Below are 26,861 nucleotides of genomic sequence, written 5' to 3' on the forward strand. Positions count from 1 at the left end.
TGGCTGCAGAGTAGAGAGTATGCAAAAGATGATGATGCCACGAACAAAACAGAGAAACAAAAAATATAGAAAAAAAAAGCAAGGAAAGGCCAGAATAAATCAGTGAAAAATGTGCAACTTATGATCAAGTGTTCCCACAAGAATTGCAAACTTTGCACAGGCCAACCAAGATGCTTTCTCCTGCTTTCTCCTACCTTCTCCTGCACTCTTTGTTGTCTCGGAAACTGAACGTTGAACGTTGAACGTCGAAGACATCATCGAAGTTATGTGCCCAGAAAAAGAGGTTGCATAGTTGAGTTGACCCTTTTTTTTTTGTTGTACGGTCCATAAATAGTTTATAAACTATGCTGAAACCAAAGGGGAGTGCTTGAAAATATGAAAATATGGGGTTGAAGTATGAAGGAAATCACTTGTAAGAAGATAATTGCATTTCACACCAATTAATTTCATTCAGGACGGTACGAAAAGCAAAGAAAAAATACAAAAAGAAAAACACACCAAGAAGCCAATGGAAAAACAAACAAAAATTGGAAAATGGGCAGCGACAGGACAGAATCAATTTGAATTTCAAATTAACGAAAAATAGCGGCAGGAGAGATCGGGGTCACCACTCGACATCTCGAGAAGGACAGCCTAAGATTTGCGACATTACAATGGGGGTTGTATTTTTGTATTATTTTGTATTATCCAAATGCAACGGCATCAAATGTCGTCTACAACGCAGCTACTCACTCTCTATTTTGCCTCGCGAAATACGAAATTGAATTTTCCATTTAAAGACAATGGGTTGGCAAATTTTGCAGGCGCCACAGGATGGTCTTCATTTGTTATTTTGTCGAAAAATAGAATTATTATTCCCAGTGGATAGGCAGCTCAAGTTCATTGCGAGAACTTTAAGCAGCATAGACATCCCGCAGATATTTCAAAAAAGCTTGCTTGTCAGCATATTGATTTAGCTGTGAAATAAAAGATCTAAGAGAATGCTAGAGTATATGAACAGGAATTTAATTGAAATATTACACAGGAATATTACTGCTTATTTGCAGGACAAAAATTCAAATGACAACCATATTGTAAATAAAAAAAATGCAACGTAAGTAAAAATAGCATTTAAAAATCTTGAATTTAGAAGGGCATCTGCACATAGACTGTATTGCAGTAGTCTGGCATTTTCCTTGCCAGACAACGGTTGCCATTATTCCATTTAACAGAAATTAATTTATTACATCAATATTTATGTTTCACTTAAATTATAATGCGTGAATGCAGTCATCCCTCTGTCTAAACTTTTACAATATTTTTGTTTTTTTCTTTTTTTCTGTCCATTCTCCACTTTCCACTTCTTTAAGCATTTTTGCCCGCCGCAAAGCAAACAGAAAAGGGGGGGCACCCTTTTTGTCTGACTGCCACTGGCTTTTTCGAGGAATCGCAATCAGCCATAATAAATATTAAAAAATAGCGCATAAAGTCAAACATTTTATGGGGGGGAGGGGGCTGTGGTGGTAGCTGTCCGGATCGTTGATGGAAACTTTTCTAATAAAATAGTGAGCGTGGTGGTGTAGCAATTGCAATTGTGAATTTCTGCAATTGCACAACTTTTTGGGGCATATTCAAAAACCATTTTCGCCTATCAGAAAGTGTTTCAACAAATATTGACAGACGAAAAATGGATGAAAATTGGGGGCGCTGAGGGGGGCGTGGTTATGGGTAAAAATTGCTGCCATAATTAACAGTTAATATTGCAGAAGCGGCAAACAAAGTTTGTTCCGGTTGTTTCTATTTCTGCTATTTGACTAGAACTCCACCCCTCCCCCCCCCCACTTTAGCCTCCCTTTGAAAAATGGGGGGGCGTCTGGCGTTTAATAAGCTCACAGTTTGTGTTTGTGTTTTCCAACACTGCAAACACATACATACATATGAGCAAAATCTCTGCCATGCAAGCGAAACTCAAATAGAGGGGTTAGGAAAATGGTGGGTGGAGGTGGGGGGGGGGGGGGGGGGGGGGGGGTATTGGGATAGGGTTCTGTAAAGCACTTGAAACACCCCTTCCCTCATTTTCTTACTTGGCCTTTTTCACGCTGGCACGCTTTTTGCTCATTTTTTGGTGTCAATGAACAGTTTTAACATATTAGCAAAGTTTCTTAAAGTACACATAAATATGTTTGATGTGCGAGCGAACGCCAAGGAAACGAGGGAAAATTGGTATGGGAAAACCTCCGGAAAAATGGGCCTGTGTGTGGGTATGGAAAAAGGCGGGAGACACAAGTGCAAAGGCAAACGGAATATGATGTAAGATGCCGGGGCCAAAGTGGCGGATGAGTATCGCATTTTCAAGTGCCGCTGGTTGGAAAAAATATAAAATAAAATATAAAAAATTAAACGACGACAACATGAGCTAGCTGCATTGAAAAGCGCGGATTTTCCACAATTTTCATACGATTTTCCACAATTTTTATACGATTTTACCATCCGGCTGCATTTTGAATATTGAAAATGCCTTTAAATAAAACGCGAAATTGCATTAATGAGCACTGCGAGAAATACGCATTATTAAAGCTTAAAAGTTGTGAGTAATGCTAAACATTTTATCATTAAATTCAATTGATTTAAATTTGTAAATGCCTAAATACCCACGAAATTGAAAGTACTTTTGGTAACTCACGCCAGTCCCAAAACGACTTACAAATTAACTCAATAAAAACAATTTTCGATATTAAATTATCATTTTCCCCATCATCTCCCTGGATGGTGGAAAAACTTTCTCCTTACCACTAACCCCTGCCACACTTTCCACACACACACACACACACTCACATTTAATATGGATGTATGTATGGGTGTATATATTCCACCACTACAACTACAACAAAAGGATGTCGTGTCGTGCCGCGTCGCTTAATCATGTCAATGATTTATAACGCTTTCAAGGAGCGCACCAAAACTCGAACTTGTCGACGCCAACTTCCACCCGAATTTCCCCCACCATGTTCCCCCACCCATGTTCCCCCACCCATTTCCCCCCACCATTTTCCCCCACCCATTTTCCTCAAGGTGAGCGAGCGGCGGCCAAAGGGATGAGGGGCGGGCCACTGAATGACTTGCCAGACAAAAGCATAGTAACTAGCTTAGGAACCGGAGTTTGGGGCCAGGTCAGAACATAAGTTTTCCAGCTACTTATATGCCGCCATAGTCGAGGCGAAATTTATCTCACGAAAAATGATTTGGCTCATTATCAACAGGAGCTAAAGTGCAGCCAATACACAGAAAAAAATATATCTTGGATATAGCTACAAATTCGAAACTAACTATAAAGAAGTGCATTACTTCAAAAACCAAAGCAAACAATAAAAATAATAGCTAATAAAGGATATATAAAAAATATTGCTAATATTTAAAACAATAAACGCCATGTATTTAAGTGTACAAAAAACCAGAGATACATTTATAGACAAAAGGAGAACGGCGATTGCGGAGGGAGGGACATCGAATAAACGCATAAATCAACAACAAAAACAGAAAAAATGATTTATTTTTCTTGGCTGCTTCTTCAGCTGCTGCCTCTTCTTACACTCCACCAAAAATACCCCCAACTCCCTAATAAATATATATATATATATATATGTATTTTGCGACGGGGTTGGACCCGTTGTATGATTGCTTCTAATAAGTAAAGTGGGATAATGCCGGGAATTTCTGAAGGCGGTGTCGAAGGGGAAGTACCATAATCAGTAAGGAAAAATCGGGGAAAATAAATAATGTGGAAGGGGTGGGGAGGCAAGGTGTGCATGCCCACCAATAATAAAGTAATCAAAGTGATATGGTGTTGATGCCAGGAGGAAAGGAGCAAAATGCTCGCCACTTCATATGAGAGCTGCTGCTGCTGCTGTGTATGTGTGTGTGAGGATGAGGACGAGGACAGGATAAAAGGAAGCCCCAAACAATGTGTGTTGTTATTGTTGCCAGGATTATGCCATTAAGACATGAGGCAATCGAATTATGGCCCTGGCCTGCAAATGAAATTGAATAAGCAACGCCAGTGGCGGCGGCGGCACTGGGAAAATCCAGCTGAACAATGGAACAATGGAGCCGGCATTTAAGAGGCCAATCTGGCTGAGAGATCTGGCCAAAATAACTATTGGCAGGGGGCTATTGTGAGTGGTAAATTGTTTAAAATGCAGTCTCACTTATTTGATATATGTTTAGGTTACTTTTTAAATTATGGCAATTGCACAGCAAATTGGATTTCAAAGCATAATAAATTACAAACATTTTCCGATTGCGCTCGTATTGAACATTTTGGAGTGCAAATTTCATTAGCAATTTGCCAGTACCGTTTTGCCGCAGAAACTTTGCACACTACATGTGTTTGGTGTCTCTGCGCCAAAAACCCCATAAATAGTTGCTTAATTACCTTCTCCAGTGCCAAGTGCACTCACCTGCCCAACCCTACACTAAACACTTTTCCCCTTTTTTGCCCAAAAAGAACTTCTTGCACAAAGAAAACCCAAACACACGGTGAACAGTGAGCGGCAGAAGTTGAGGAAAAAGCCGAAGACAAAGTATAAAACATATGCCAAAACACCGATTGCAATTAATCTTGTGCATGTTTTAGCGCTCTTCACCCTTTCCAACAATTTTCCAGCAAGCGGTAAACTGTATTGGTAAACAACGAAACGGGGAAAACTTGCGCTGTATTTGGTTTTTCCCTTTAGGGTTGCCACCTGCAAAAAGGAAGCAACCAATTTAGTGTGGTTGTGTTTGGGTGCTGTGATCTATTGTTGGCAAAGCAAACTTTGCAGCATACTTCAAGGCGCCACCCACACATACACACACACATAAGCTCTTATTCCCCGGATTTGTCTGTGTATATGTATTTGCGTGTGTGTGCTATAGACATTTGTGAGGTATCCCTTAAATACCAATTTATGGCACAAGCAGATAAAGTCCCAAATCTGCACTTAATCTTTTGCATTGTTTAATTTCGACTCATTGAGTTGGAGCGCCAAAAATGCCCCACACTTGGATTTCTCCATTTCCCACTAACACTGCCTATGGGTGATTGTGTTTGTGTGGGCGTTTGTGTGGGCGTGGCCATATGAATGGGCATTGTTCCGGGCCGAGAAGCGGCGTACTTAAGTTGCCTGGGAAATAAATCGCTGTTGACGTCTACAATGTGCTGCACAGCGAATTAAAATGTTTGCAGCTCTTAAATCTGAGTAGTTTTAGTTCTAAAACTATGCCAAAATTAAATTTTAAAAATAAAGTATAATGAAGAAAAATCATTATAATCATTATAATATAAATATATATAATTATATAATTTGTGCGTAATTTTTTCCGCTGTGCTTTGAAAATCAAAGGGGAATGAAGTGAGGAGAAAGTTCTAACGTTTGCTTGTGTGCAATATTCGATGGTTCATTGCAACCACGGCAACAACAAAAACACGTCATTGCTCAACAGGCGCAACAGTCGTCCTTACATCCTTACATCCTTCTTCCTTCTTCATTCCTCCCCCTCCATTCAGCCGGCCTTAACCCCTGTTTGCCCGCTTCTAGGGCTCGATTTTGCGGTTTCCATGGGCGGCGTTTTGCCGAAGGATACGAAGAAGGGGGGCACCTGAATCCGGGTCTTGGTCCAACGCAAGTTGTTCGCTAGTTAAAACTTACAAGTTGCGCGTTATTTCCTGCCACACACACACACACACTAACACACTCGAACACACACACACAGTGCACACAGTTTCCCTTTGAGAAAGGGGTTCACTTCACCTTCCCCTCCTTCCGACCGCAACGCCCTCCGTACTTAAGGTGTTAACGCAAAAGCTTGACTCATAAAATATTGAAAAAGCCGCAAAAACTTTGCACCAAAAAAGCTAGGGAAAATACACACATAGGTAATACAGAGTAAAATGCTAGGGGCTGAGGGGAAATAGGGGGCCAATTGTGGCGGATTGTCGGAACCCCAAATTGAACGGCTAAGTGGCGGAGTCAGTGAAACTTTCTTCCTTTTTGTGCAGCTCTTTGGTGCTTTGTTTGCTAAGCAATTATGTGATATTTATACTTTTCCATTTTATATACATGTAATTTTTATATATTAAATTTATTAAATGTATATATATTAAATAATTAAATTTATTAAATGTATATATATTAAATATATATTTATTAAATGTATATATATCAGATATATATTTATTAAATGTATATTTATTAAATGTATATTTATTAAATGTATATTTATTAAATGTATATTTATTAAATGTATATTTATTAAATGTATATATATTAGATATATATTTATAAAATGTATATTTATTAAATGTATATTAATTAAGTGTATATTTATTAAATGTATATTTATTAAATGTATGTACATAAATTATATATACTATAATTATTAAATATTATACTTCAAATGACATTTCTTCAACTCATGTTCACCTCGCCTAAAATGTCAGAATAATTTCGTTACAAAGAAGAAAAATGTGAAAATCGCACGCCGTTCCTCGTTGATTAAAGTTCTACTCGATTTCGGGCTCTCAAACATTCGATCAGCCATGTCCACGGATCGCCTAATCCTGCTGCAGTTCAGCATGCACTGTTTCAAGATCATCTTCATCTATTGCATCTGTGTAAATGTCCTGGAGCATCTCGTCCAAAGGATCCAGGAGCACTGAGCGTGAAAATGTTGGGGGCCAGAAAACGGGATCAATAAAAAAGCGGCACCTATTTCCAAATTGCATTTGTTTCTTTCACTTCTCGCTGGCAATGTATTTTTCATGGCCACTCGAGTTGAAAATCGATGCGATTTACGTAAATTACATATAATTTTTAATAGGTTTTTCATCGGGCATAAATTATGGCCTGGCATGCAAAAAGCAGCCGCGGAGAAAACACGAAACGGAAATTTAAATTACCTGCAACGTAATTACACAAAAGAATATGCCAATAAAAATGACTTATGTATCAATTTCCTTTACGACACAATCCCAGACGAAATGGGGAGAATGATGACGATGATGCTGCTACTGATACTGATGATGATGATAATAATAAAAGGCAACGTAGCACAAAGCGAAAAATTTTCAATTTTATTTTTATTGCCTTATTGTGTATCAAATATTTACAATTATTTGCCCCAAGTCCCCAGGAAAATGAGCCGAAAAAGGCGCACAGACGAGAGCAGCAGCAGATTTTTTGGTTTTTTTGGGGGGGGGAAGAGCAGATAAATTCAAATAAAATTTTTGCCATTGCACTGTTACCAAGGTGGAAATGATGAGGCTTTCCTGCAGGAACATCAGGACATCACACACACACACCCACACCCACAAAACTACAGACGTGCAAAAGTTTTCGATCAAAAACGCGGCAGCGAAATGATACCCGCTCGTCGCCTCTCTTTCTATTCGTTTAGTGCCGTCCTTCTCTCGCTGACGGCATTAAAATTTTATTTTAATGTCATCGAGACGTTGATTTACAGCCAGCAGTTTCTTGGTCTGTGCCTTTGTGTGTGCCTTTCGCGGCAGGCGAAGTATAATTTTAATAATATTTTATTGCTTCGAAAAGTGGTAATAGCGCGGAAAATGCCAAAATGCCAAGGGCCGGAAAATTGTTTCACCAGCGACAGAGTTTCGGGTGCAGGCGAATGTGGTAAATATCCTGTAGAACGTGTTGAAAAAATCCAAGAAAAATTACTAAACAATTGCTGATTAATAGTGTTAATAGTATATCCATATAAATTTTACTGCATACATACAAGTACTTGCAAACACACACTAGATTTATTTTCCTTTCTTAAGCTACGCATGGAAATACATTTTCACGTTTATATCGCTTCAGGATACATTTTCCCCCAATTTTCCCGCATCCTTGCTAACAGTTTACTTTTGTTGCTATGTATTTTCGCCGGCGGAGGAAACCTCGCCAATTGAACGGGTTTCCATCAATTGAAAACACATTTGCCGTGAGCTTTTCCGCATTTTCCCCGCTCCACTTCCGTCTGCCTTCGCTATCTGGTTCATTTAACAACAATTATAATGGTTTCCACTTTTGCCATTACTTTTAACGGTTGTCTACATTGGTTTTCCACCGCTTTCCATTTCTTGTACTATTTCTTTTCTTTTTCTTTTTATTTTATTTTCTTTTCTTTTATTTTCATTCCATATCTTTGCCGCGTTGCCTTTTGCAGTGGGGGGCAATCGAAGAGCTGGTAAAACTTAATGAAATGAAACCTTTGAAATAGGCAACCGGAAAAGGTATATGATGAGATTGGCTTGGCACTTTTCGGCTTTTCCGAATGTATTTTAAGTAATATTTATGTGACTTCATCTTCCACTTTATCCTTCGCGCTCTCTCTCTCTTCACCAATTAATTTTTATTTATGTCTGTATGCATTAATATATATACATTCGTTTTTTTTTTTGTTTTTGGTTCGCTTTTTCCCTTATCAAACAAACAGTTGGCAAAATGATAAATGCCCTTCATACCCTAAAACCCCCTCTCTTTGGTAATTTAATATTTTTCATTTTTTTCCAAAGTTGTGCGGGGGGAGGGGGGGAGGGGTGGGGACTGCTAAAAAATGACAATTTTTAATTATCAAATGCGTTTAATGATAAAAATTGTCTAAGCGAACGAACGAACGGGGGTGTGGCAGCCACTTTCCCAGCTTTTAATTTATGATTTATTTGTGTGGCGTTTGGTGGGTGGCGGGTGGCGGTTGGTGGGGCGCCCATAATAATTAATATTGCACACAAGAAAATGCCAGAAAATAAGAAAAAAATGGAAAAAAAAGCGAAGCGAACCTAAGAGAAAACAAGAAGGAAACAGAAGGCGGGCAAAGGCGTCGAAAACAATTCCCTCGAGGGGGTGGGCACATTTTTTCATAAATCTTGAAGGCGAAGACAGTAAGTGCAATGTCATTGAGGCAAAAAAAAAATGTATATATATATATATACAAAAGGGGTAGTGGGGGAAATAAGAAAGAAAACCCCTTGGAAACCCACCGCCCCTGTTGCGACCACATGTCGTCTTGAGCCAGCCGCAAACACAAAATTAAAAGTATTTCTCGAATTATTGTTAATGATGATTAAAAATATGTGTACCTGCGGAAATGAAATGGCAAGAAGGTGTGGAGTGTAATGGGAGTACACCTGTCCCCAAAGCGAACACATGCTGCCATCCTCCATCTCCATCTTCACCGAATCCGAGTTCACTTCGCTTTTGACTCCTCGCAAAATGGAGAGAGAAGCGTTTTCTTGAAGGAAATAACATAATAAATATATATTTTAGAATACTCAACGCAAGAGGCAGGGAAATAAAATGTATACACATATGTACATTTTGACGTATAACAAAAATAATAAGAAGCTTAAGAAACAAGGCTCCAAAAAATATTGAAACTTACATCTAATTTTAATGGATTTTTCCCGATAAATTAAAATATATATTCCTTATGGCTAAAGTGAGCATTTCTGCGAAGGGAAGATGCATTGGGTGGGTGGCAAAGGGTTGAATGCGGCGTGTGGCGGCACTCGATAACATAATTATCTGTCATAATCAGTAGGCGTTGAAATGTGCAATTTAAAGAGCAATTTAATGCGCGCCAGCAGGCAAAAACAACAACACCGTTGCAGATGCAGATACAACCGTAGCAATATATATAGATACAGATACAGATACGAATACGAATACGGTTATGGATGGCGGATGCAACAACTACACATACACGTACAGATACAGATAGAGATACAAATACAGATGCAGATATAAACACAAATCACCAGGCAGTTGCAGTTGCACAAAAGCGCAAGGGCGTCGCTGCAACAGCAACCGGTTGCATGGGGTTGGAAATCAGGGGGGTTGCCCAGTGCAACGGCTGTGGGGTTTTGTACAGTGGCGTAGTTGGGTAATTTCCAACGGGGTAGCAACTCTGCCAAGCAATTGAAAGCTCTTGCTCACAGCAAAATCAATTGTTTATAGGTATCTTGCAATATTTAACCACCTTTTCAATGCTTTTTTCTTATAAGTTGCCACAATCGTTTATACCTTGCTGCACTTTTCTCTTATAAGTTGCCACAACCTTTTATGCCTTGCTGCACTTTCCTCTTATAAGTTCCCACAATCGTTTATACCTTGCTGCACTTTCCCCTTTGACACTTTGACACTACGCCACTGCTGGGGTTTTTCCCGGGGTCTAAAGCATTTCGGTGATTGTGTCAGTTTGAGTTTTTGCAAATTTGCATCGGATTATTGCAATAAACATAATTATGCGCGCTGCATATGATTTTTCAATTAAACACATGCCAACCCTGCGTGAAAAAGGCCCCCGTTTTTGCGAAGGGGTTATCATTTGTGGACTCCGGGGTCTTTCTGCTGGGGCGTGGCAAATAAAGGGTTAAGCTGGCTTCTTTTTTTGGGGGAACGGGTTGGTACTAGATATTTGATACCGAGGGATACTGGGATGACATGACCAACCAATTGCTGTTCGTTGCGGGTGTTTGTAATGCATATTTGTTAATTAAGTGTCGCATGTGTGTGAAAAGCCGACCACCTACCCACCTACCCACCTTCCCACCCAACAAAAAAACCACCCAGCATGTGGTGCCATTCTAGCGGTGCTTAAGTGGAATCAATGGACTGTAATGCGAAGATAATCATTTTTAAGCAAAAAAAAAAAAGAGGCGCACATATCATTATATTTATGCTGAAGAGCCTTTGCCTTTGAGTGGCAAAATAACAGAATGGGGCGTTGCCAATGAGACACATGCAACGCACACTCAACGGGATATTGCAGAAATTTCAATTAGTTGAGGTGTTGAAGCTGAAACTCTGCGGTGCAATCCGATTTGTGTTTGCCATTTTAAGCGTATTGCACTTGATGAATGCCAACTCCCTCCCAATCCATTCTTAATCCCAGAAAATCGTAATATGGTTGTCTTTGAAAGTGAGGTCATTTATATTGATATTCAAGAGTAGGAGTAAACTTAAATATGCAGAAGAACGCTTGTCGTGTCATATGGATCCACCCGGAACATGTCAAAAAAAAACTAAAACACTAAATATAAAAAATACGAAAAAAAAAAAACACACACACACAAGTTTAGATGCGCCTAAGTGAGGGTAACAGTAGCCACAAGTCCAGCCACAGGAATATCACGATCCAGCAAGGATAACTGCAGGAGGTAGTCGCCTTTGGGTGCATTGTCCGGCAGGAAATTGGTCTCCATTTCGTAGTTGTCGATGGTGTATTTGCCTTTGGGAAATGGACATGTATCCTGATCCGGTAGATTGGAGGACTTTTGTATACTCGGATACGAGTCCTCGTCTTCTTTGATGAACTGGCAAAACGGTTTCTTAACAGCCATCACCATCGAGCCCCTCTGATTGGCATTGGAATCGTACACATACACCATAAGAACAATCTGTAAAAAATATATAATATTAACGATTGATATTAACGATTGATATTAACGATTGATATTAACGATTGATATTAACGATTGATATTAACGAATGATATTAACGATTGATATTAACGATTGATATTAACGATTGATATTAACGATTGATAATAACGATTGATATTAACGATTGATATTAACGATTGATATTAACGATTGATAATAACGATTGATATTAACGATTGATATTAACGATTGATATTAACGATTGATATTAACGATTGATATTAACGATTGATAATAACGATTGATATTAACGATTGATCTTAACGATTGATATTAACGATTGATCTTAAAGATTGATAATAACGATTGATAATAACGATTGATATTAACCATTGATATTAACGATTGATATTAACGATTGATAATAACGATTGATATTAACGATTGATATTAAAGATTGATATTAACGATTGATATTAACGAATGATATTAACGATTGATAATAACGATTGATATTAACCATTGATATTAACGATTGATATTAACGATTGATATTAACGATTGATAATAACGATTGATATTAACGATTTATCTTAACGATTGACATTAACGAATTGATATTGCAAAGAGACATTGCACTTACCTGCTGCTCATCGGCCATATTGAGTTTGAACTCAAAGTCCCCGTTGACCACAAACTGATTGCGTGAGACCTTTTTCATACTCAGCGTGCCCCAGTCCACCCAATTCTCCTGATTTTCAATGGTGTCGTCCATCGTAAAGGTGTTGAGCTCCACGCTGTAGGGTTTCTCCGCTCGAGAACCAGCGACAACCAGAAGTATCGATAGCACTAGAGTAAGTGCACCCATTCTGGAACGGTGCCCTGCCATGTTGCTCTACTGTCACTACAATGTCGGCCGATCGGGTAAATCTCCAAATATATATAGATCTACAATGTACTTGTGGAATCCCAACTCGCACGCCATATCGATGTTTGAATCCTATTATGTGTGCTTATCTGGTTGTATCTTTTAGCCGTAATTTTTATGAGCTTCAATTGTGGTTGTCATATCGTGCATCGCAAAAATGTAGCTACAAGGCCGTAGCAAGTTTATGAACATACCTCGTAATAGCTGTGTTATATGTGTAAACACCATTTAGGTGACCTTACTGCAACTCGGCTCGTTAATACAATGTTTTAAATACGAGTATATAGATATAGATATAGATCACCATTTAATGCTCAGTTGAGGTTGTATATTTGGTATTTGCCTTCCTTCAAAACCCCTTTTTCACCTTCGCGCCAAACAATTGATCCGCTGTCTGCTCAAGTTTTCCGTGGAAATTCTGTAAATATTTCATGCCAACTAATCTCTTAACACTCTATTGAGACATGTAAACTTTTAATAGCATTTGCTTCACTCCGCCAAAGTCTGATGAAGTAAAACGATGGGGGGGAAAATGGGAAATGGGGAAAATATTGGAGGTCTGGAGACCTTGTTTTATGGCCTGCAGCAGTTTTCGTGTTTGAACATCAAAAGTAATAAATTCATCGAACCATTACAGGCCAGAAAATACAGCGGCTAAGGATTTTGTTGTTTTAGGTCGTTGCTCAATAACTTTTCGCCGGCTTTTCCCGCTTTCCTCGCTTTCCTCGCTTTGCCGCCTTCCTCACTTTTCCATCGCGCTTGCCGTTAATTTTCCGCGAACTGCTCTGAGTTGTTTGCCGTTGTTTTTGCCTCGTTTTCCATCGCTTTTCCTACTCTACTGTTGCTGCTGCTGCTGCTGCAAAGTTATTTAGGTAACTGTCTTGACTTGTTTCTTTTGGCCCTGTGCATTGATTGCCCCTGGTATTCCGAAGTTCGGGTGAAAGTTTCACCGGGGTCACCATAAATATCCCAGTTCCCAGTTCCCAGTTCCTAGTTCCCGAAACAAGCCAGAAGTTAAGTGTCTCTGAAAGTTAGTTGCAAATATTTCAAGCTTATTTATTGGTTTCTAATCGAAATGCCAGTAAGTAGTTACTTGCACACGATGAACATAGTTTGAAATGAAAAAACAGCTAACTACCACAATTCTATTGGGTGAATATTAAAACAAGACAATAGACTTTTAACTTTATATTTAGTCTTGCCAAATATGTATTTAATTAAAGCAATGCCAGCAATAATTAAAGACTAAATATGCTTGACAATTTTAGTTAAATGAAAGTCACGTGACAAAAAACACGGGACATCATTTCAATAAAGAAATACACACCAACAAAACAGAGAAGGGAAATACTTAAAGAAAAGCGCTGGGTTCATAAAGAAAACCAGCTGTGTGTGCAAGAAGGAGATGGACTCAAAAGGCAGAAAGAGACAGAACAGCAGGAGTGTGCTAAAAGAATTGCAGCGAAATTAAAATAAAATAAAATTTACGTTGAATTAAAAGCAGCGAAAGCAACAACACTGCCAGTAAAACACTGAAGAATGTAAGAAGACTTTTGAAAGGATTACGAATTATTTATCCCCAGTAAATTTTTGTCATTATTATTTAATATTAATGATGGTTTATAATTTATTTTGTGTAAACTTTAAGAACTTTTATAAATGACAATAACAGATACTGCATATGTATGTCCAAGTGTAACAATTATTGCAAAATTAATTGGCACATATTTAACACTAAGAGCAACAAATTTACTTATTTTTTTGCAATTAAAATCTGTACAGGGTATCTGATAAGCAAAGGCAACGGACAAATAACGAAACTGACAAAAGTGGGAGGACGAGTCGAGTCGTGACTTCATTTGCTTGACACTTGGAAAAGGGCGGTGGAAAATTGTGGAAAAAGTGCGGGGGAATGCGGGGGAGTGGCGTTGTGGCATCAAGTGTGTGCCATAAGGGAAAGGGAAAAACAGAGAGGGTGCGAAAAGAAAAGGCTGCAAACGATTCCTAATTGAAAACTATTAAATTCTTTTTCCCTTTGCCCGCTGCTACTTAATTTCTCCTTGGCACCCAATCTTTTCCCATTTTCCGCGCTATTTTCCACCGCCTCTTCCCCCTATTTTTTTCTCCTTTTCTTTATTTTTCTTTTTTTTTTTGTTTTGCCTGGCGGGTCCAAATTGGAACTTGAATTTCATTTCGAATGACATTCGCTCCATCACGCGTCAACTGCAGCCAACTCATGGCACGTAGTTGCGATGGTTTTAAAAAAAAAAAAAAGAAAGAAAAGCGAAAGAGTCCTGGACAGGGGAGAGCAAAAAAAAAGAAAGAAAAGCGGACATTTTCATTTGAGCATATTTAATTAGATGCAATTATTTATGGTATTAAATAGATGAGGCAGTAAATGTGCTGTACACTGCGTTGACTCCTCCAACAGCCCGAACCCAAGGAAAATTGAAATAAAATGCTAAAGAATTGCGTCGTTGTCTGTCGCCAAAGAAAAAATTGGATAGACCCGCCGCCAGAGAAGTGGCAAAAAAAAAAACAAAAAAAAAAAATACTCGCAATACTCGAGAATGGCGTGGAGAAATATTCAATTCTTGGCTCACTCAAAAAGGCAAAGGCACAATTCTGCAGCGAATGCCACGATGTCCAACCAAGCAACCCCCCTTGCGCATCATTTACCAGCCAACCATAACAATGGGGTCCTCGGACCCCCCCATACCCTACTTTGCTACCTACTTCCCCTGCCCCTTTGGAAAATCCTGCGGACGAAGGAGTGCATTTAAATGGCAGGAAATTTGAAAAAAATTGAAATTTAAGTCTTTGATATATTGAAACCGATTTATTAGCCGCCCTTTTCACTTTTCTTCTTTTTTTTTTTTCTTTTCCTCATTTTACCCACACCCATTGTTAGTCATTTTCCGCTTAAGCGAAAAAGAAAAACTTGTGCCATCTTCTTTCTATCTGTTTTGTCGCTGCAAGAAAACAGCGAAGCGCCGAGTTTCCAAAACTACAACATTTTCAAGTGTATTACATTCCACATTTACATGTTGGGAAATCTATTAATGTGGAGCAAGATACATGGCTCCAAATCATTGAACTTGACCACAAATCCGCACCTTTCTTCTTTCTTTTTTTTTGTTGACATTTATTGGAGTTAATAGCGCGTGACCATGGACGGGTTAACCCCTGGCGCACCTTTCGCCTTTGGGCAGACAAGACAAATCACACAAATTGACAAACGTTTAACATAATTTACACAGCAAAGCCGTAACAACTCACACTTGACCAAAACGCCCAACCAATATTGACCCTTTCGCCGGCTGCTTTTCCTGGGAAAACGACAAAAAACCCTTGTCAACATTGCGTAACCGAAACTATTAAAAAGATCAGCCGGACACTTGACTGCAAAAATGGGTAGAAGAAAAGCCGAAATGGAACAAGAAATGGTAAGAAAAAAGGGGCGAAAAAATGGGGAAATAAAATTGAAGAGGATGTGACCCACCATTTGACCCCCGGAAATTCTGTTCATTTTTCACACGCCCTGTACCAAAAAAGGACATATGTTCACGGTCAAATCGATTAAATAAATCATTAGCATCTTTTGTGGCCAATTCACGTGTCCCTCGTGTCCTTTTTTCCTTGCCTTTTTTTTATTTCTGATTTTTTTTTGCAACGCGTGCCGCAAGTTTTCTCATGTGTTATACGGTTTTTTTTTTGTGTTTTGTCCTTGCTAGCAAATTGTTTTTTAATACAAGGCGAAGAAAAGACGACAGCAGCCGAAGTGAGAATTTTTCGTTATTTATTTTTTTTATTTATCCCGGACCCCTTGTCGTTTGACATTTAATTTGTTGCGCTCCTGTTGAGGCAAAGGAGCTCCAAAGAATGATGGCTAATGTAATGCCGTGTGGACGTTGAGATGGAATGAATAGAACCAAATTAACTCCACGCAAAAGGGGATTATTTAAGGCTATAGTAGCTTGTTGCACATATATTCTTAGGTATTACCAATTAATTTTTAATTATTAAAAGTATTATTTGAAAGACAATAAATTCGATTAAATACTTTAAAGTGAACAAATGCCAATGATCATTGTTTTATTTAAAAACCCAGCAGATCCTTTTCATTCTTTTCAACTTCAGCATCCTTTGCCATCGTTTAGACGTTCAACAATTTCAGTATCCTTCTTCATATATCATTCTGGCTCAGTTTTTTTTGTGTTTTGTTGCGAAAGGATATGGCATTGCTGTTGGTGTTCATTTTCTATAAATATAAATTAAATGGGTGGCGTGCGACTGTCCAATAAATTTAGCTATTTTTATATATTACAAGATACCTTTTTCGCTTTCGGTTTCGGTTTCAGTTTGGGTTTCTTGCATTCGTGTTTCCTCACATTTTTTTTTCTGTTGCGCCTTGTTTGTCAGACGTGCCATTGTGTTGGTCCCTTTGTGCGGCATCTCATTCCGTCTCAAATCCTGAATCCTGGATCCTGGATCCCACATCCTGCGCCGATGTCGAACCCTTTTCATTGTGCATCAGCCGACGGGGCGTGGCAGGCTGAAAAATATTGCCTCAGCTGGGCCAAATCATGTGACAATAGTTGCTTTATGCACGCTTATTTAGCGGACCACCCACTTTTAGGCCTTTTTCTTCGAATTTGTTGGCCAATAAAATGCAATTTGTTTTGCGAAAGAAGCAACAGCGTGTGGCATCCCATTCCTTGTGTGAAGGCAGAGCTTTCGTCTAATTATTATTATTAACTACAGAGTCTCATGTGTAGAAAGATTGGTGCTGATAAACAGGTGTGATAACTATGCACATTTACATAATAACATATGATAACTAATCACATTTAAATAATAAAATATGATAACTAAGCACACTTGAATAATAAAATATGATAACTAAGCGCATTTAAATAATAAAATATGATAACTAAGCACATTTAACTAATAAAATAGTATGACAACTGAGCACATTTAAAAATATAAAAGTATGATAACTGTGCACGTTGAACTAATAAAATATTACACACTTAAAGAATAAAATAGGAGTGCATACAACATACTGAACCCCTATTTAAATTCGTTCATGACATTAAACTTTATGTCCAAGCCTACGATAATAAAATATGTATTTGATGTTCGAAGAAGGTGCAATTTGGATTTGCTGATGCCTTTTCCATGCATATACACACTAATATATATGTATATATATTTATAAATATATCTCGTGTTTATATAGAAATCATAACGCAGTCTTTTGTTTTAGTCCAGCGCTGTCCCCCGAAATCTTTTGTAAAGCTTGCAGAAGCGAAAAAAAAGCATACAATTTCTTGTAATTAAAATCCATGGCCTTTTCAGTTCCCAGCCCACTTGGAGGGCGTTGGGTGGTGCTGCGCGTGGGTGGGTGGTGCAGGGTGGTGCAGGGTGGTTCAGTCAGGTGCTCAGCTGCGCCAATCAGTCACAGACCAGTCAACCACCGAAGCTACCAGGTCCGGCTGTACTTGTCACTGCAGGTGGAAAAGGAAAGCGCCGGAAAATGGGAAATGGGAGAAGGGCGATGGGAAATGGGAAATGGGGGGTGGGGACAATGGTGGGCGATGGCAGCCCAAAGGCAGACAGCGACCGACCTTTGCCAAGAGATTTCTCTCGGTTTTCTATTTTTTCTTTTTTTTTTTTTGTGTGCTGTTTTTGTCTTTTTTTCCCTATTTTTTTGTTCAAGAATTACTGATTATTAATTCATTTTGAACCGGTGAGGCATTCATATTTCTGCTGCAGCCCAGAGTGGGACGTCCTTCGACACGCACACTGTGGTCCAGGCAATGCTAGTGCACTGGAAAAAAAAAGCACTCAGCTGCTTGGATTTTCATAGGAAATGCCATCATGTATTCAGAAATAAATTAAGGAAGAATTAAGGAAATCGAATAATATAAACTTGTTTACAATGTTGGCTAAGTTATTGATAACTCTTACCATTTCTGTTTCTTTTAATTTGTTTTTTATTTTTTGAGTGCACTTTGGACTGGCAGCATCATCCTTTCGGTCCTTCATGTTGTCTGTCAATGTTTTGCTTTCATTTTTTTATTCTTTGACTTGCATATATTTGTATAGCTTGCTGGCTTGCTTTTACCGGCTGCTCGCTGCGATGTTCTGAAGCCCCGAAGCTCCGAAGCTCCAATGTGCTGATGTGCTGATATACTGATGTACTGATGTAGTGATGTACTGGGTGCGTCTCGCGATGGCTGGCTGCATTCATTGTTAAATCATTGAGTTTTTACTGCAGTTTGGCGAACGGCATTCGACGCTGCCAACCAACCAACCAACCAACCAACCGACCTCATATCAACCTCAATTTTCCATCTGCCGCTCGGCTCAGCTCAGGCTTTCTGCCTCCCCGACTGTCCATGTAAATAAAGTCAGCGCGGTAAGAAAACAAAATGTGAACTGTGACCGGGCCTGCACCTGGACACGAGAAAAGACCGATACACTGCGAGAAAAATTTGTCACATGTGAATTATAGGAAAGTCTGAAGATTTATTTGATAAGCAAACCTATTAGAAAAGAAAGCAGAGATGCAATCGTGCAACAGGCATGTGTTTTACACATTAGTTGGGTAACACTGTTCTTATCAATGCGACGTGTTAGGGCAACACTTGTTCAATGCTTCAATCTTTTGATGTATCTAACACTTGTTCATTGCTTTAATCTTCTGTAGTTACTTACTATTTAGGGAAACACTTGTTCATTGCTTCATTGCTAGTAAGGGCAACACTTTTTCATTGCTTCAATCTTTTTTAGTTACTTGTTCATTGCTTCAATCTTTTGCAGTTACATACTAGTTATGGCCAATGATTGGCGCATTTTTTCTCTCCGTGCAGCGGCATTGCAGGACATCTGCTATGAAATGCAAGCCTGGGACTCCGAGGCGGACTTGTTAGTCTGATTGGGTGGCTGATTGGTTGGAACGGCTCGCGCTGGATCTCTGAATCTCAGCTGAGAGCTGTGACAGTTTCCCGTCCCGGATCCCGAGACCTGAGACTGAGACACGGGACATGGTACACGGGACGTGGGACCTGAGAAACGTGAACAGGACCTGGGTTCTAACAATGAAGCGGAAACAATGTTTACAATTTTCTTTCTTCACCCCGCCGTCGTCCTTCGTCCTTCTTCGCTACCAAAACAGACAGCATATATATGTATGTATGTCGACGTTTTCGTTTTTATTCCATTTTTTTTTGTATTTTTTTTTTTTTTGCGTTTTATACGAGTATTTTTGCTTCTTCGCCTCGGTTCATATTTTGTGTTTGCCTTGTTATGCTTTGTGTGTTGTATACACATTGTACCTGGCCCACCTGCGTCCGCCTCTCCAGAATCTTCTAGCCGTGCCATGTTTGACTGTATTTAGCCAGCGGTCATAAAGTTAATTTGTACAAATGTTGCAAATAATTCAAACAGTTTTGCTACGCTTCTCCACCTCCCTCGGCCATCGCTTTTATCTGCTCTGATGAATGTATTTTTCTTCTATTGCGCTGGCCAAATTGAAGCCGAAGTGGCCAAGTTTTAGCACTGGCAATCAATTTGCATTTGATTCCAATTTCAAACTATACATAACTTATAACTTGTATTAACTTGTAAAACTCGCATTAAATTTCGATGGGGCCACACTGTCCGCCGATAAGTGTGGCCACCTGCCACAGTGACACCAAATGGCGCACACAGCCATTAGCAGGTGCCACATAAAATTTGTAATTAACCAAAAAGCCTATTAGCAGCGACACAACGAACACTATTTCATTATTAGGCAAAAGCAGATGCAGCAACAACCGACAGCCGACAACAAAAAATAACCGAAAACATTCAACACCTTTTAAGATGGGCATAATGAAAGCCTCGCACATCCGAAGCGGGAAACATAATTTTACTTATTACAATTTCGTATACATACATATATACATGTTTATATAAAATGACGGTGGAATGGAGGGGGTGTCCCGCAGCAAGCAGCAAAACATATTCCCAAAAATTACCAATTTTGTTGCTTACGATTATTACCTTGGCAATGGCAATGGGTTTTGGTGTTGTTGCCTGATGTGCCGATGGTGTTGCACGTTCCACTTGCCACGTTAGGCTTTTTGCGGCACTCTGGAGATGACTTAACACGTAGCACATCATTAAAAATTTTGTGCCATTAATGCATAACACACACACACGCACACACAACAACAAGTTGGAAGTGCTACAAGTGAGAACAGTTGTGTGGCAAAGAAAGAGAACATCAATCGTTTTAGAGGTTTCTATAAACAAATATATAATTTACTTAGAATTATTATGAAAAATTGTTTTATTTACAAAATAAAAAGCATGCATTTGCAATCCCTTAAAAAAGGTTTTTTTTTTAAATTTTTTTGTACATAACAAATATATTAATAAAGTTGCCATTATTTTGCCGCAGACTGTGGCACACAAGGCTTGATCAAATTGCCAATATGTCACACGCATCCTGTGGAAGGGTTGCCTGTGTGTGTGTGTGTGTGTGAGTGTGCGAAACTGAACCAAAGCGACATCATCATCTTATTTACGTCTTTTTAACACCTTTGCACCACCCACCATCACCAACACCACCCACCAACACCAGCACCACCGTATAGCGTTGAACAATTAACAAAAGGTAATGTAAAATTATAATTATCACACAAAAGCACATTTGTTAATTTAAGCCAAAGCAAACACGGCCAAAAGAGATATAGTGGGTGGCAAGGTGGCAAGGTGGCAAGGTGGCAAGGTGGCAAGTTGCTGCTGAGCTTACGTCTTGGAAGGCCTAAGACATTGTCAACAGTGGGTGGTTGTGGGTGGTGTGTTTTGGTGTGTTGGCAAACGACCGATGCGTAACAATGAAAAGTCCCCAATGTAATAAATATAAAAACAGCCGAAAAATATGCTATAAAATTATTTTGCAGCTCTTCGCTGCCCGCCCGCGCGCTCCAAAGAAACTTCATTTTCACTCTTCGGCCCCCATGACTAAAAACACATTGATACTCTTACGCTCGCTGCTTCGTCCTTTGGCACTCTCATCTGGCTTTTGGCTGTCGTTGATTTTTGGTCCTTTTTTTGCGGCCCATAAATTTAATGGCACTCCGTAACCCAAACGCACACACACACACACTAAACCCTTTTTCGGCCCGGTTTCTATTTGCGTTTGAGCTTCAGCTCATTAATGCTCCGGCCTGATAATGTATTATCATTTCAGTTTTTTGGGGGGTTGGGGGGGCGTGGGGACTATTTTAGTGGTCCAGGGTAGCACTTTCATTATTGCTCCTCAGATGGGTTGGTATTGTCTTCGAAAGGTTTTCTCATTTTCATCATGCATTAATCTGCTTAAAATTAGCATACTGCAGCTGTATCGCCTTTTCAAATGGATTACAAGTTTTGTATACTATTTAAACGAATTCATATAGGTAAACGCACAGTAATCACTAGTCCATAGAGTTTTCGATTTTCACTCTTGATTCTTTCGCACATACTCTTCGTATGTTATTAATTATTTTTACATTTTTCTTTTTACATTTTCCCCGTTCATTTTGAATGTGCCCCTTAATTTATGGCCTGCTACATAGTAGCAAACACATTGGCATTTTAATGGACCTTTATGGGCGATAGAGGAAGGTAGTTTGCCTACTCTGTTCTCTGCTCTAGATGTTTGCAAATAGGAGGCACGAATATACATACATATATACATATATACGTACATAGGAGGTCTGCGAAAAGGACATTAAAATTATTGAAGCCAACAAAGGGCCATTAATTCGTTGCGCTTAGCTAGCAATAATGGGGCACATAATTGTTTATTAATGAAGTTTAAGTATTTTTATTGGCACATTTGCGACGAGTGAAAATTAGAGACGCTTTCGCAGGGCGAATGGTTTTATATCTACTACTCAGATACATCGATTTGATTGAGTTAGCATGGGACATGCAACATTGTATACCTAATATATGAAGTGCCATTTCACTCAATATCCGTACCCTCTACGTTCTACCTATATACGCATGCACTCAATGTGGCAATGTGGCAATGTACCCACGCCAAAGGGTTGAACGAGTGCAGTGTCTGATTTTCACCCCCCATATAGCCATTCATCCATATGGATATAAGGATATGGATATAGAGACGCGTGCGCGAGTGCCCCTCCGCATCGAAACCTATTGAATACGCATCAGATATCAATCGCCACACTCATACACATGCACGCACATGCTCGTATATGGGAAATACAAGAGAGAGAGATGGCAGATGGACGGAAGAAAGAGACGGTCTGCGAGGTCCTGTCTTCGATTTCGGATCCACGAGTGCGAGGACAGCCAATCGTGCGACTGCAGGCAGCTGATTGGACGCATTTCCCATTTTGGTAAAGAGGAAAATTCGCCCACACACACACACACAGGACGATAAAAAAAGGAAGCACAATGAAAAGCCCAAGGAAAGAAGATGAAGCTGAAGAAGAAAATAGAAAGAAAAAAAACTGGTCAGTTGGGTCGTTGGAGAAATGTGAAAAATTACATAATATGCGTTGAAAAATGTGCGTACATTTTTTTTATCCAAAAAGCTGACCAAGTAGAGTCGTTCATTTGCCACCCACACTCCTATCCATATATTTCTTGTTTTATGCAAAACTTTTGCGTTTTACAATTCATTGCATATTCAATTTGGTTAGGTTTTCGGGTTTTGGGTTTGAGTTTGAGTTTTTCGGGTTCTACGCAGGACATCAAGGGCGTTCAAATAGCACACAGCAAAGGTCCAAGGGATATTAATAAGGATTTCATTAGTTTTATATGCTTTTATTGGGTCGATACATTTGTTTCCTCCTTTTTTTTTATGATCCTTTTGGGCAGAGAAGCCCCTAATAAATGGCTAAACGTTTGGACAAATGTGGGCTATTTTGTATTATCGCTGTTTGCTTGATATGAAAAGTTGCCCAGGACGAAAATCTGTTGGGAGCTATTGCCATTCAAGCGGTCAGTTGGGTAATCTTGAACATATAGCACAAGTTGTGCAATTCCCCAGCTCGTTATAGGTGGAATTTTGGAATATCAGATAGCGCTTCAGTTGGCATTATTCATAAGTAAATATAGGAAATTATAAGAAAAATCCTGATTTTATTATATATATATATTTTATTTTATTTTTAAAGATGCTTAAAGATAAAGAACGGTCTTAAGGATATTTTGCTAGTATATTGCAAGTACCTAGTACTTGGTCATATTTGGTCGGGCCTTAGCAAATACATTTCCATATCCCTCTTTCCAATTTTCTTTTTTTTTAGGTCTCACCCCAAAATTCCCATTTTATTCGCTTACGGTTACGAACTCGAGGCTCGTTTGTGTGCGAAGGCTTTTTGTCTCTATTAAATTAATCGACGCTCATTTTTCCAACTTAACAAACGCAGAAATAAAAAGTATAAGCGATAAAACATTTGCTGGCCACTGCCACCCTACAAAAAAAAAAAAAAAAAGAGAATAACAAAAAAAAACACAAAATACAAAATAAAACCCACCCCACAGCCACTTTTCATTTCTTTGCCGCTTGTGTTTCTGTTTCACTTTTCACTTTTAAGTAGCACTATTTTTTAAGGATTCTATTTTTGTGCGCCCATCAGTCCCGTTCATATCCTTACACCCCCCGAAACAATCTTGTCTCTTTATATATATTTTTTTTTATTTTATTTGTTGCCATTTTTTCATGCTTATCAAATACAAAACAAACGCACACGAAAAAGGGGGTTTCGGATTTTACGGGTTGCGGTTGCCCCATTGCCGCTCGTTTTTTAACGCTCCTGAATCCTTGTGACATTTATGTTTCATTTGGCATTTTTGATGCGTTTTTTCCCTTACTTTCTTTTTTTGTTTTAATTTTTTTTGTGCTATTTAAATGGCAGCAGCAGCGCATTTAGTGTGACATTTCAATCAATCAGCTGGCTTTGGTCGAGTGATTTGATTAAACACCAGATTTATGGCCCTGTCAGGATATTCAGATGCCCGGAAAAATGCTAATGGCCTGGCAGATGCCCTCTAGAGTGTGAGTTGCATTCGAAAAGAAAATTCAAATACATTTTAGAGTTTTCTACATTGGGCTTTTTTTTGTAGAAAACACTATTTACGAACTAGTTAAGTTCTTAACTTCTAAAAATTCCAAAAAAATCAGTTTAAAAGCATAGCAGAGATTTCCCAGTCTTAGCCAATAAATAAGTAGTACAAAGATGGCAAAACAATGGAAAATCGTGAAAATGCCCTGAGAGCCAACGATTTCTGTGGCTGTGTGAAATGTTACTTGAAATCAGTAAAATCATGAGCACGAGAGTCGGCATAAATAAACACATCAACACAAAAGGCAAAAGTTTTACAGCCTGCCGGCAACATCAACTCCCCCTTCACCTCCCCCTCCCCCCTTCACCACCCCCTCCCCCCTTCACCATCACCGTAACCTTAACCCTTGAGAAGCTCACATATGAGATTTCTAGCGTCTTTGTTGTTGGACGACTGACGAGATGTCGTCTACTGTGAAACGGAAGTCAGGAGCAAAAATGCTCTCAGAAACACGAAACAAAAAGGAACATTTTTTAATTGCCTCAGATAAGAAGTACACATAACTTTTTGCCACCCAACATTTAATCCTGCCACGCCCCCCTTCCTCAGCCAGGAAGGCGGCAATTTTACAATTCAGCGCACATTTGTGATGAGCTTCATAATTTTTTGGCTGCTCATTGATGATCTCACTCATATCACATTGCATGGAATAATTAGGGGGCTTCACATTTTTATCAGCAGATAGTGGCTAATTTATTAACTTATAAAAGAAAATACTTCTAGAAGTACAATGAAACTACAAAAAGAAAGAAATGATTTTAAATTTAAACTAAAACGTTCGTAATAAAATTTATAAGCAGTTTTAAAACCTAAAGATTGATAACTATAGCTAAAAAAGGTTGCCTTTAAAATAATACATTTTTGTGATATTTTTGAAGAGTATCTAAAAAAGCTGCAGAACTGCCAACCAAGACAGACTTTTCATACAACTTGTACAACTCGTCCGCCACTCTTTCCATTCATTTCACATATATGTCACACAATTATCAAAGCTGTATCTATGCATCGCCGCCCCCAAAAAAATAAAATACAAGACAAAAAGGAGCAGCCTACGAGGAGAGCGTTTTGTTTACACGAATTACATGCATTTTACGCAACATAAACGAGATTAGTGCTCACATTTAAGCCAAACGGAAATGCCAAGCCCGCTAGAGATGTGCACTCTGCAGTCGTGTCACGACTATTCATAGAAATTTGCATATATTTTTGGTATTTCCTTAAATATAAGCTCCTTAGATATTTCCTTAAACCCCTTAGATATTTTCTTAAATAGAAACTCCTTAGATATTTTATTAAAGAGAAACTCCTTAGATATTTTCTTAAATAGAAACTCCTTAGATATTTTCTTAAATAGAAACTCCTTAGATATTCTATTAAATATAAACACTTTAGTTAATTAAATATAAACACTTTAGTTATTTAATTAAATATAAACTCTTCTGCTTTTTAATTGATTAGTTGTTTCTGAATATGAATGATAATAATGATAATAAGCAAGAAGAATATATGTACCCATCTCTAGCGATTTGAAGCAACCCTTTTCTACCAGCTCCACCCCATAAAATGGCCCACCCCTTGACATTTTTACTAGACAAGAAGACTTGACTAAGATACGACTCAGAAGCATGGCGAAAACGAAGGAGTTGGGCGCCAATTGCTTTTGTTTTTTACTTGCCTTGAACTTTTACCCCCACCGCCCACTTACATACAACCTCCCTCCCCCCCCACCAGCATTCTACCCCATCCGTGTGATGTGTAATTGTTGTGGGGGCAAGGTTATACTCATATATGTATGTAGCAAGTATGTATGTATGTACGTGTATATGTGTGTTTGCATTGTTAACAAGCGTAGAAATTTTTCTCATCTTTCTGTTAGACACAAAAATTTCTATAGACAATGTCGACGTTTTTCGAGTGTCCTGCGTTCCAGCTACAAATACATACGTATGTAGATATACCATATACATATACATACGTACATATGTGCACATTCTTATATCTATATTTTTTATGACTTTCTGTTGATCTTGGCAGCGAGGGCCGAGTTCTTTACAATCTACCCTATCAGAAGTTCTATAAAACGGATGCATCTTATTGTTTAAGACGGCGAAAAGTTGGTGGAACAACTTTTAGAATTGTATGGTTTGCGTAAATCTTGTGCTTGGCCATAAAAAGTATTTCCTTTATTGTGTGTTTAACTGCAATCGTGTTTTTTTAATTGGCTTTGCTTTGCTTACTTTTTACTCATGTAAATGTGTGAATTTTGATACTTAAAATATTGTGAAAATAATTGTGAATCTGTGTGTTATGATTTAGTAAGTAAAAGCTATAATTGAAGTATAAAATTTGCGGGAAAAGTAAATGGACTTTAAGAACCGCAGCGACGTG

At 38.7% G+C, this 26,861-nt stretch overlaps 2 protein-coding genes and 1 long non-coding RNA gene across 3 annotated transcripts; 1 reads left to right on the plus strand and 2 right to left on the minus strand.

The window, feature by feature from the left end:
• Nucleotides 1-6,438: 6,438 nt before the first annotated feature.
• Nucleotides 6,439-6,736, plus strand: LOC26535475. Its single transcript, XM_015190810.3, has one exon. It carries the CDS (start codon nt 6,557-6,559, stop codon nt 6,674-6,676), a length of 120 nt encoding a protein of 39 aa, XP_015046296.1. The 5' UTR covers nt 6,439-6,556; the 3' UTR covers nt 6,677-6,736.
• Nucleotides 6,737-10,929: 4,193 nt separating this feature from the next.
• On the minus strand, nt 10,930-12,313 carry LOC6525431. The gene is made up of 2 exons (XM_002101230.3): nt 12,048-12,313; nt 10,930-11,419 (listed from the first exon to the last, which is right to left on the minus strand). Exons 1-2 carry the CDS (start codon nt 12,291-12,293, stop codon nt 11,108-11,110), a joined length of 558 nt encoding a protein of 185 aa, XP_002101266.2. The 5' UTR covers nt 12,294-12,313; the 3' UTR covers nt 10,930-11,107.
• Nucleotides 12,314-15,799: 3,486 nt separating this feature from the next.
• Nucleotides 15,800-18,777, minus strand: LOC120321620. Its single transcript, XR_005561341.1, has 3 exons — nt 18,306-18,777; nt 16,667-18,186; nt 15,800-16,593 (listed from the first exon to the last, which is right to left on the minus strand). It is a non-coding gene; the product is annotated as an uncharacterized LOC120321620 (long non-coding RNA).
• Nucleotides 18,778-26,861: the final 8,084 nt, after the last annotated feature.

The sequence above is a fragment of the Drosophila yakuba genome, chromosome X (genome assembly GCF_016746365.2).
Source record: "Drosophila yakuba strain Tai18E2 chromosome X, Prin_Dyak_Tai18E2_2.1, whole genome shotgun sequence".
Lineage (NCBI taxonomy): Eukaryota > Metazoa > Arthropoda > Insecta > Diptera > Drosophilidae > Drosophila > Drosophila yakuba.